We start from the raw sequence: 12256 nt of genomic DNA, 5'->3' as shown, positions 1-12256 counted from the left end.
TAGGTTGCGTTTTATGTGGTAACTTCGGCATCTTTACGCTTCATCGCCCGAGAATTTATTAAGGACCCAAAACGCATCTGACGCCACCAGACGCCGAAGACGATGCAGGGAAACGGGTGCGCTGCACACACACGCACACACCGCGTGTGCTCACGCCAAGTGCACACACGTACCGTGCACTCACCACGTGCACTCCTACCACGCACAGGCACACATCGCACTACGCGTGCTCACACTTCATCCGCGTCACTCGTACCACACGCGTACCACGTGTGTACACACACCATGCACACACACACCACATGTACTCATACTGCACGCACGCGCACACCGTGTGCTCGTGCCGCACACGCGCACACGTCACGTGCACCCTACCACATGCACTCGTGCCACACACACACACGTGCTCACGTGCATAAAGAAAGGCTACCTTTTCCGAGCCGCTCGAGAGAGTAGCTCTCGGCATGGAGCACCTCTGCGTGTCCTAGGAGGGAGGCGACGGCCTCTCCCCCCTGTAGCCGCTGGGTCTCCACTGCAGCTGACAGGCAGTGTGGGCACAGACATGTCCGCTGGGCGCACCTGCTCCAGCCTCTCCCCGACTCGATGTCGTCCGATGATCCCTGAGGAGGCTGGCCTTTGCAGCACCTCCCGCCTCCGGCTGGTGCCCGACACTCTATGCGAGCCAGCTCCCGCCTTTCCCCTTTGGTCTAATTGTCCCAGTGTTTATTATGTACGTATTACCGGCACTTATCGCTCATTTATAATTGGTCAGGGCTCAGATATTTGTCATCGGTTATCAGCATGCATCCGCGGATCGCTGCCGGCCCTCACGCTGTGCCGGGGTTGCACGGGGAGCTGTCATGTTGTGACGTGTCATTGCCTCCCTACTTTCCGGCACAAGGCTCTCGGGTCCCTCTGTCCCAGCCCAGAAATCAGCCATTTGTCCGAGGGGCCCTGCCTCCTCTTGGGGAATGGTCGTGGAGACAGGCCTGGGTGCAAAACCTGCGTGTTGCTTTCAAGATGTCTGTTTTTAGGCCGTGTCTGTGGACAGCGAGGGAGGACGGGCACACCCACACGCACACACCTATGTGCGCTTTTGAGAGACCGCGGCGCCATGCCGACACCTCCAGTTCCACCTCCGTGGGCTCGTTTGCCTGCCTTGTCTGTATCTACATCTGCCCTCCACGGTGAGAATTCTGTCCCCAGTGGCTTCAGGTTCGTGGTCAAATACCGTGTGTGCACGGTCCTCGGATGAACCCTCCTGCTTCACTGTGGTGGTTTTCATTTAAAATATGATTGGGCTGTCGTCTTTCCGTTTGCTTTCAGTCTTGGGATCTGACTTCCCATCCTCCTTATTGGTAGAACGTGATCGCGCTTCCAGAAGTCTGGACTCTTCCCAAAGGCACGCTCAGGGACATGGCTCCCTCCTGTCCCGCCTCCACGTTTTTGCAACTAGCGTCAGTTTTCTGGTTTGTCCTCTTTGTGAAGATGCCTGTGTGCTGACTACACGTTGTTTCTTCTCCTGGAAAGCACTCTTCTACTCGGGGACGACTCCCTCTTGGAGCCACGTAGTGCTTCATCGTGTGGATGAACCGTGGCCGACTCAGCCAGCCTCCCGCATGCTGGCGTTTTCGTGGTTGCCAGGACTTCATGACTCCCAACAGAGCTGTTTGAATAACCTCATGCACGTGTATTTTCATGCTGTTCGAGGTGCGTCTTTATGGCGAAGTCCTACAAGTGGGAATGCGAGGTCACGGGGAAGCGTGGATCCAGTTGGCTGGGTATTGCCACATTGCCCTGCCCTTCTCCCCTCGCTGGTCTGGTGGTGGGGCAATGGTGCCTCTGGACTTTGCTTCATTCTTTTTTTTCTTTTTAATGTTTATTTGAGGCAGAGAGAGAGCAAGGGGGGGAGGGGCAGGCAGAGGGGGAGAGAGATTCCCAAGCAGGCTCTGCGCTGTTAGCGCAGACAGAGCCTGATGCGGGGCTTGAACCTATGAACCGTGAGATCATGACCTGAGCCGAAATCAAGAGTCGGACGCTTAGCTGACTGAACCCCCCCCAGATGCCCCTTTGCTTCATTTCTTCACGCGTGAAGGCGAATGTCTTCATAGGTTTGAGAACCATCTGTTTTTATAAGTTGTCTGTTCATATATTTTGTCCATTTCCCATTGGACTCGGGGCATATTCCTCTCACATTATGTGCACACGCTTGGGTGATTGCCCTTTATCTCCAGTATATGCTGCACAGCCTCCATCTGTCACTTTTCTTTCCACTCTGAGTGGGAAGTACCTTCCCGTGTGGAAGTTTCCGGTTTCCTTTTTGCAGGTTTATTGCTCGTTTTGTGCCGAGTCCTGGTTGGGAAGCTTTTCCCACAGTCAGTTCCGCCGTGTTTTCTGTCCACGTTTGCTTAGTGTCTCTTCTGTATGTAGACTTCGGGTCCGTTTGGAGCTCACTTTTGTTTGTGTGAAGGTAGGCCTTATTTTATCTTTCTCCAAGCGGCTGTCCGCTTACTGAAGGCCCATCATTGCCTCAGAGATTTGAAGTCACACACCGAACATGCACATTTCAAGTTTGGGCAACTATGAATAAAGCTGCTATAAACATCTGGGTGCAGCTGCTTTGAGGACCCATGATTCCAACTCCTTCGTGGAAGTACCAGGAAGCAGGAGTACTATAAAGTAAGAGAATGTTTGGTTTTGCAAGAAGCCGCCAAACTGCCTTCCACAGTGGCCGCACCATTTTGCATCCCGCCAGCAAGGAGTGCTTCACATCCTCCCAGCACTGGTGTTGTGTGTGCTCCGGATTTGGGCCATTCTGACATGTGTGGTGTCCCTCGTTTTAATGTGCATTTGCCGGATGCACATGATGTGATGCTTACGTGCCGTCTGTACATCTCTGGTGTCCGTTAATGTCTTTAAGCCTATTTTCCAACTGAACTCTTTCCTTATTGTTGAGTTTTAAGGGTTCTTTGTACCTTTTGAATAACAGCCCTTTATCAGATGTGTCTTTTGCACAGGGGTTCTCCCAGTCTGAGTGTCTTCTCGTCCTCTTGACATTGTCCATCACGGAACAGAGAATTTTAATTTTAACAAAGTCTAGCTATCAATTCTCTCTCTCACGGATCATGCCTTTGGGGTTGTATCTGAAGACTCCTCTCCACACTCAAGGTCGTCCAGGCTTTCTCCTACGTTACCTTCTAGGAATTTTATAGTTTTGCATTTACATTAAGGTATGTGATAAATTTTGCGTTGTGTTTATGAAGGGTGCAGGTCTGTGTCTATATTCTTTTGTGTGTGTGTGTGTGTGTGTATGAGTGTGTGTGAGTGTGTATCAGTGTGTGAGTGGATGTCTAGTTGTTCCAGTACTATTAGTTGAAGAGCCCATCTCTACTCCATTGTATTGCCTTTGCTTCTTCATCAAAGATCAGTTGACTGGATTTATGGAGATCTATTTCTAGGCTATTTTGTTCCACTCATCAATTTGTATATTATTTTGTCAATACCACATTGTTCTGATTAACTGTAGCTTTATATAAGGCTTGAAGTGAGGTAGTGTCACTCTTCCAACTTTGTTCTCCTTCAATATTCTGTTGGCCATTCTGGGTCTTTTGCTTCTCCATGTAAACTTCAGAATTTTTATCAATATCCACAAAATAACTTGCTGAGATTTGATCGAAATTGCATTGAATCTATAGATCAAGTTGGAAAGACTGACATCTTGACAATATTGAGTCTTATCTATGAACATAGAATGCCTCCCCAATTGTTTACTTGATTTTGCTCATCAGAATTTTGTTCTTTTCTTCATATAAATGTTGTATATAGTTTGTTAGATTTATGCCCAAATATTTCACTTTTTTGAGTGCTAATTAACGTAAATGGTATTATGTTTTTAATTTCAAATTCCACTTGTTCATTGGCAGTATATAGGAAAGCTATTAACTTTTGTATATTAACCATGCAACCTGCAACCTTACTATAATTGCTTTATTCCAGAAGTCTTCTCGTCAATTCTTTTAGACTTTCTACTTCGATGATCATGTCACCTGTGAACAAAGACCATTTTATTTCTTCTGTACCAATCTGTATACCTTTTATTTCATTTTCTTGTCTTGTTGCAATAGCTAGCACTTCCAGTTCAGTGTTGAAAAGGATTGGTGAGAGAGGACATCCTTGGAGTGTAAGGGAAACTTCTGAGTTTTTCACCATTACGTGTAATGATAGCTGTAGGCTTTTTGTAGATGTTCTTTATCAAGTTGAGGAAGTTCCCCTTTATCCCTAGGTTACTGAGAGCTTTGGTCATGAATGGCTATAGGATTTGTCAGATGCTTTTCCTGCATCTATTATGATCATGTAACTTTTCTCATTTTGCCTGTTGATCTGATGGAATACATTCTTGATTTTCAAATGTTCAACAAACCTTGCATACCCGGGGTAAATCCCATTTGGTCATGGTGTATATAATTCTGTTAATACATTGTTGGATTTAATATATTTTTTTAAGATTCCTGCATCTATGCTCATGAGTGATTTTGGTCTGTAGTTTTCTTACAGTGTCTTTCCCTGGTTTCGGTTTTAGGGAAATTCTGGCTTCATAAATGAGGTAGGAGGAATTCTCTCTGTTTCTATCTCCTGGAAGAGATTGTAGAGAATTGGTATCATTTCTCCTTAAATGTTTGGTAGAATTCAACAGTAAACTAATCTGGGCTTGGTGCTTTCTGTTTCAGGTTATTAATTGTTGATTCAATTTATTTAATAGAGATAGGCCTATTCAGATTGTCTATTTCTTGTGTGACTTTTGGCAGACTGTGTCTTTCAAGAAATTGGTTAATTTCATCTAGGTTATCAAATTTGTGTGCATAGTTGTTCATACTATTCCTTTATTATCCTTTTAAGTCCATGGATCTGTAATGATGTCTCCTCTTCCATTTGTATTATTAGTAATTAGTGTCCTTTCTCTCTCTTTTCTTAGTTAGCCTGGCTACAGGCTTATCAATTTCATTAATCTTTTTAAAGAACCAGCTTTTGGTTTCATTGCTTTTCTCTATTGATTTCCTGTTTTCAATTTCATGAATTTCTTCTCTGATTCTTATTTCTTCTGCTTACTTTGGACATAAAACAGAAAAAAGAAAACAGAGGAGTTACAAAGCATCGTTACAACAGGTGCCCGTGTGCTTACCTTTTGTGACTGTGCTTCTTCGTGCAGCTTCCAGCTCCAGCTCGTGTCCTTCTCTTCGCCGGCGTGACCCCCAGAGGAGGTGTGCTGTTCACGTGCTGCCTCGGCGTCTGGGTGCCGAGAACATCTTCATTTCTCCCTCGGTCTGGAAGGGCAGTTTTGCCGGATGCAGGATTCTCGATGGGCAGTGGTTTCTTGTAGCACTTTGATGGCAGCGGCCCGGTGCCTTCTGTCCCGCAAAGATTCTGGGGGAGGTCTGCTGGTGAGCCTGCGGAGGATCTCATGTGTGAGGATGCTCGCTGCTCCAAGACTCGTGTCTTTGACAGTTTGGTCATATAATGTGTCTCCACGTGCATCTCCTTCAGTTCACTGCATGGGGAGTTCACCACGCTTCTTGGATGTTCACATTCGTGTTTTCCATCACATTTGGGAAGTTTTCCGCCATTCTGTTTTCCAATGTCTCTCTCTTTCCAGGACCCCCACGATGTGCACGGTGGCTGTCTTGACTGTGTCCCATGGGTCCCCAGGCTTTGTTCGCTGCCCCGGTCTCATTTCCTTCTGTTTCTCACACTCGCTAAACCCCACTGCCCTGTCTTCAAGTTCACATGTTCTTTCTTCTGCCTGAGTCTGTCCCGGTGACAGGGCGCTGCAGTCATGGCGCTTGCCAGCCCCTAATCTCCTTTTGCTTTCTTTTTAGGTCTGGTATTGTTTATTCCATCTTGTTCCCGTGTCACCTTCCTGGCTTTCTCCACATCCACATGTAGCTCTGTGAGGATCTTCGGCCATTAAGTCTTTGTCCAGTAGGTCCGCCATCAGGTCTTCACAAACAGCTGCTGTGGACTTATTTCCCCTTCGGGCAGTGATCTTCTCCTGTCTCTGTGCCTCGTGCAGGGACATTTTAGCCCACTGGTGCCGTAACTCTGAACTCAGAGTTCCCCTTACCCAGGGTTTGCTGTTTTTGGTTATTTTTAAATGTTTTGATGGTTGTAGGCTGTCTAGGGGCCAAGGAGCAGCCTGAGGGGTAAACTTAGTGCCTTCTCATGTCCTTTCAGAGCCTTTACCTGGAACAGCAGGGTCACATTCTAACTCTCCCACACGTGTGGTTGCCTTTAACCGCACGTCTTTCGTGTCTGCCTCCTCCAACTGCCCCGCAGGTCACTTCAGGAGAAGGGGCCCGCCGCGTGGCCACCTGCCTCCGTGTCTCTGTCTGCACCTCCCTCATCAGGAGTAACCGGCCTTCAGAGCGCGGGCCTCTGGTACCTGGAGGCCGGGGCCCGTTTCCCAGCCCGGCTCCCGCAAGCCGTGTGCGAGCCGCTCCGGGAACCGGCGTGCAGCTGCCCGCCGGGGGCCGGGTGGGGGTGGGGGGCTGCTCCTGTGCTCAGAGCAGACGCTGAGCAGCACGAACACAACTGTGCACACCTCCGCCGGGAAGCGCAAACCTTCGACGCTCTCCTCAGCTCCAGAAGAGCCACCGCACACAGCTTCTGCCGCTGCCGTCCTGGCGCCTACGCCGCTGTCTCCGCGGGCCCCTCTCGCTCCGATGCCAGCTTCAGAAACGGGTGCCCAGACGTCCTGTCGACGGCGTCCTCCTGGCGTTGGACTCCCTGTGCTCCTTGTGGGCTGGAGATGAGGTCTAAGGGTTTGAATAAATTCAGGCTAAATCGTTTTGGCGCGAGGACCTCCCACGTGGACTTTAGTTGCTGCTGCATCGGGCACGCGTGAGGACGCCAAGCCCTGGTGCCCAGTGGCGGGGCGTTTGACCCCACGGTTACGATGGTTATTGGCAAATGCTGCCGTGGGGACAGAACCTGCAGCTCTTCCACTTCCCTTCCTGAAAACTCCAGAAGCCGTTAGGGATGGCCCGGCAAGACCGCCTGCCACAGAGGGGTGAGGGAGCTGCCAAGGCCCGCGCCGCCCCCACGGCGGGGTCGGTCCTCGCGAGCCGTCTGGCAATGCTGGGAGAGGCCCCAAGCCGTTTCTTTTTTAAAAAAATTGATGAATTAACTTGTTTATTTTTCATTTACATACAAGGTAGTTTATGTAAAAATGACTTCAGGAGTAGAATCCAGGGATTCATCCCCTACACATAACACCCAGTGCTCATCCCAACCCATGTCCTCCTTAATGTCCCTTGCCCATCTGGCCCATCCCTCCACTCCCAACCTCTCCAGCAACCCTAAGTTCGTTCTGTATTTAAGAGTCTCTTATGGGGGCGCCTGGGTGGCGCAGTCGGTTAAGCATCCGACTTCAGCCAGGTCACGATCTCGCGGTCCGTGAGTTCGAGCCCCACGTCGGGCTCTGGGCTGATGGCTCAGAGCCTGGAGCCTGTTTCTGATTCTGTGTCTCCCTCTCTCTCTGCCCCTCCCCCGTTCATGCTCTGTCTCTCTCTGTCCCAAAAATAAATAAACGTTGAAAAAAAAAATTAAAAAAAAAAAAAAAAAAGAGTCTCTTATGTTTTGTCCTCCTCCCTGTTTTATATTACTTTTGCTTGCCTTCCCTTCTGTTCCTCTGTTTTGTTTCCTGAAGGGCCCCACTCCGTTTCTAAAGAGATCAGAAGTAAACAGTACAAAAAAGACGTCGTCTGAAGTATACCTATGACACAATTATGTGCCCCAAATTGATCTGTAAATTCAATTAAACAATCAAAATACTGTTGGGATCTTTCGTGGAACTTGGCAATCAATTTAGAACTTTTAGAGCATAAAGTACCACGGAAAATTAAAAAGCTGAGGGGGAGGCGTGGCACTCTGGAGATCAGGCCACGGTGCCGGGGGCAGGGGGACAAATGGGAAGAGACCGGCAGAGTGGACAAAAGCCGACCGGGGCGTGCAGGACAGTCGGTCTCTGGAGAAGCTTTCAACCCCGGAGACCACGTCTGAGTCTCGAGGGGAGCGGCAGCCTAGGTGTCCCCGCTCGGGACGCGAACACGAAGGCACGACACCTGGGTCTGTGGCAGCCGTTCGGAAATGGAGGAGGACAACTGGAGGTCCGGGCCCGGGGCCCCGTGGCCCCAGAAGCCTGTGCTTGAGACCCGGGCCCGCCAACAGTGGTGGGGTGGCCTGTGCGGGACAAGCGTGTTCCTGGAGGGGCCGGCACGGGCGCCAGGGCCGGCCCGCCAGCAGTGGGGCCCGGCAGTGCCCACGGCAGGGGGCTGTGTCCCCGCACCCACCTCGCCCCGGCCCCCACTCAGCGACTCACTTCCCGAGGTAAAAATTCAGTAGGTTTATAGATACAAGAAACTCCTTTCATGGTTCTGAATTGGTGACCGTGACAGAGTGCTTACTGAACTGTAAAACCCCAGCGCCAACTGAAAACGTCACGGGAAAAATTCCCGGGTACAAGCCCAACCTACGTCACAAAGTATGCAAGCGAGGATGAGGCGCCACGACAGCGCGATGTGTCAGCCCCGAAGCACGGAGCGGGGACGGCCGTGCCGCTGGGAGCCTGCGCCATCGGAGCCTGGGCGCGAGGGCCCAGAGATGGGCCCACGGGAGGAGCCGGATCTTTGACAGCGACAGGAAGACGGGGCCGCGACACTCGTGCGTGTGGACGCTCGCCTCCCTCCTCGACGCCCTCGGCCTTCACCCCACCTCTCCCTCCACCCCTCCCACCTCTGCTTCTCCTTGACCAGCCGGGCCCAGCAGTGCCTCTGTGCAGGGTGGAGGCCGACCCCTCGCTCCTCCTCTGCACCGTCCTCGTCCCCTGGGGGCCACGCAGCACTGCGAGTGCCCGGCCCGGGTGAGGGGTGGAAACTGAGGCAGCACAGGTCGGGGGGGGGGAGGGGGCGGGACCCGTTTCCACACTGAAGCCCACGGCCCATGCCGGCCGTGTTCTGGGGTTTGGGGGTCCGAGGACGGTGTCGTCCACTGAACGTGCAGCTCTCTGGAAGCGCTTCCTGCCTGGAGCCCGCTGACTGCTGTGCACAACCCAGCACGACCTGACGGGCTCTTCCCTAGCGGCCAAACTCCCCCCGTTCTGGGCTGAACCCGCCCCCGTTTACTGTTTGCTTCTTGCTATCTCATCTGTTCCTTCCTTTCCTTCTTTTGGATTAAAGTGATTGTTAAATCTTTTTTTTTTTTTTTTAACTTTATTTATTTGAGAGGGAAAGAGAATCCCAAGCAGGCTCTGCACTGAGCCCAACATGGGGCTCGATCCCACGACCCTGGGATCATGACCTGAGCCAAAACCAAGAGTTGGACACTCAATGGACTGAGCCTCCCAGGTGCCCCTGAATTATTTGTTAATCCATTTTTCTCCTGGTCAGTTTCTTAAACATTTTTATTGCCTTTAGTGTCTGTCTTTGAGAGTACGTGCATCTGAGTCTTTAGAATTCGGGTTCCTGCCTTTACCGCCTCTGGGGCCGCAAGGGCCCCACACGGTCCCTTCTCTGCTGCTGCCTGTGTGACAAGCTTTTAAGTCTGGCTGTATTCCAACCCTGAAAAGATGTTCCTGTTTCGGAGTCATTTCGATCTCCCCACTTTTTACCCAGAAACGTTCTCCCTTCTGCCCTCTGTCTGGAGGGCTCCCTTTGGGGCATCTCAGGGAAGGGCTGGTGGTGACAGATTCTCTCAGGCTTGTTTGTCTCAACGCCCGAATCCTGTCTCATCTTGAGGCCCCTTTCCAGGAGCATGAACTGGGCTGGCCGTTACTCCTGAGGACCCTTGGCAGACGCGCTCCACAGCGACAGCCCCCGCGGCTTCTGTTAGAAGTCTCTCTGAACGTGAAGGTGTCTTTTTTCTCTGCTTTTCGGATTTCCTCTTTGTCTTTGGTTCCCGGCACTCAGCTGTGATGTTTAGTTTTAGTTTATCCTGCTTGGGGCTCAAGGCACCTGCCGCGGATGGCTGAGGTCTGGGTCAGCCGGGCACAGCCCCGGGCGTCCCCACCCTCGACGGCCTCTGCTGCGCTTCCTCCGACACCCACTGGGTCCCTGACCTGTCCCGTTTCAGTTTAAGATGTCCCTGTGTTGACGGATTGTCACTCGCTGGTGACAATCCCTACCCTTCCGTCAACTTTCCCAAGTGGATCAATCACAAAGTCCGAGTCTGAAAACTGGATCGGATCACCTGTGACTCTTATATTTTCTCAGCAAGAGTCCGAATGAATTACGTAAAGTCACAGAAGCTCTGGATCCTTTCACTGAAAGACACAGAAACGTTCCTCTGGGCGGAAAGGTTACCTTGGTGCAGCCGAGCCCGCTACGTGCAGGCCGGCCTCCCGCTGGCCCCCCAGCTCCCGTGGGGACGCTGTGGCTGCAGGACCCACATTTGAGCTGGACTCTTCCCGCAGATCCTGGGTGCCTGCCCTCTGCAGTTCTCGAAAAGCCCTTTTTAAAGCCCTGCTTCCTCCGGCCTGGCTGGTTCTCAGGGAGCCCTGGTCTGCCGCCAGCTGCTGCCTCAAAGCCAGAAGTGGAGGAGGAGGGAATTTTAACTTTAAAGAAGGCCCAGTGTTTGTTCAACACACGTTTATTCACTGAAGTGAGATCCCGAGTTCATTTCATAAGGGCTTTCTCTTACGAGTGACTGGAGAAATCGAGCAGCATCTGAAATACGCAGCTCACGATCTGGGTTTGCGTGGAGAGCAAAGGCGGGAACACGGGAGGACAGACCCACTTTCCTGAAAAGCCTCGCCACGTCCCCCTCGCTCCCTGCCGTCAACGTGGGCCATTTCTTCCTGCGGGACCGTCAGCAGCTCAGGAGCACACACGGTCTGCTGTTCCCACAGTGCCCGCGGCACCCAGTTCCATAAACACCTGCCGGCCCTGGCGCCGGACGAGCACGCGTGCTCACGAGGTGGTGAACCTCCGTGCGGCCGGCACCCGGGGGGCCGAGCTCCGTCCCCCGGGATGAGCCCGCGCTGTCCGCAGCCCCTCTGAACGCCCCCCGTGCACACGGTCACTCGGCCTCACCGGACAACAGCAGCCCGGCCCACGTGAGTTAAGGGCTGGACAGAAAGGCAGACCCGCTGAGAAGCAGGAGAACAAGTCTGTCCTGTGGACGCCGCGCTCTGTGGGCCAGCGGCTCTGCCATCGCAGCTCAGGGGCGGGGTGGACGGCCGGGCTGCGCTCCAAGAAAACCTCCCTGAGAAACAGCACAGACCGCCGGCGGGCTCCGAGGAGCAGGGACCACGACCCCTTTAAGCACCGCCCCGTGCCAGCAGCCGGCCTGGGCCCCTGGGTCCCAGAGCGGACCGGTTACATCCTGCAGGTATGCTGTGCTCCCTTGATTTGGGGGCACAATCCACGATGCTCGGTGTCCCCCGATTCTCACGATGTTCCCTCTCAGGACAGAACCTTAAGAAAAGCAGGTCAGCGGGTCGCCCCCTCCTGCCCTCGGGCAGCCCCACAGCCAGGACGGCTGGGCTCCAAGCGCCTCCGGGGTGCAGCCCTGCTCACCAAACTGGGAGGCTGTCCCAGCGGGGGCCAGGGACGACGGGGTCCGTGGTCCTTGGGCGGACCCTCCCACATGCGGAGACCGGAGTCAATCCTGGAAGCGCGAACAGAGGAGGAGGAAAGTGCGCCAACACCTGTCTCAGACGCCCGCCTGCAGGCAGATGAGCACACGGCGCCTGCCCCGGCCCCGACCCAGCCCCCCCCCGGCACCCCCCCCCCCGCGCCCAGAACTCACTAGCAGCCGCGCGCTGCTCTCCGTGTCCCAAGTGGGGGGCGCGAGAACTCCTGCGGGGAGAGCCGGGGGCTCCAACTGAACTTGGTAGCATCCGTCCTAGCCTCCGGGACTCACTTGGTGGAGCTTGGTTAGACCCCGGGTGGGGAAGACTGGTGAAAGCCTTCCATACGGCATCGCTCTCAACACCCGTGGGAGTTCTTGCGGAAACCATGGCAGCGCGATCCCCTGCTGTGTCCTTGGTTGGCCCTCCTTGGACATTGGCACAGAGCTGCCATCAGGAGACGTGTGCACCGCCACACGGCAGAGACGCGTGGGACGGGCGTGCACGCGTGCTCAGGCTACACAGCGGAGGCGACCGTGTGCTGCCCGCCAGGTTCTTCTCCCGCGCGCCAAATGCGTAACAGGGCTCGCCGTGGACACAAGACCCGGGGGTCTCGCCAGGGGGTTCCCGTTATCA

General features: G+C 53.2%; 1 protein-coding gene across 1 annotated transcript; it reads left to right on the top strand.

Moving 5' to 3' along the window:
- Window positions 1-100: 100 nt before the first annotated feature.
- On the top strand, window positions 101-3099 carry LOC123386787. Its single transcript, XM_045062541.1, has 2 exons — window positions 101-1187; window positions 1327-3099. Exons 1-2 carry the CDS (start codon window positions 563-565, stop codon window positions 1959-1961), a joined length of 1260 nt encoding a protein of 419 aa, XP_044918476.1. The 5' UTR covers window positions 101-562; the 3' UTR covers window positions 1962-3099.
- Window positions 3100-12256: the final 9157 nt, after the last annotated feature.

This window comes from Felis catus, chromosome B4 (genome assembly GCF_018350175.1).
Source record: "Felis catus isolate Fca126 chromosome B4, F.catus_Fca126_mat1.0, whole genome shotgun sequence".
Taxonomy (NCBI): Eukaryota; Metazoa; Chordata; class Mammalia; order Carnivora; family Felidae; genus Felis; species Felis catus.
This window is presented reverse-complemented; position numbering and strand designations above follow the sequence as displayed.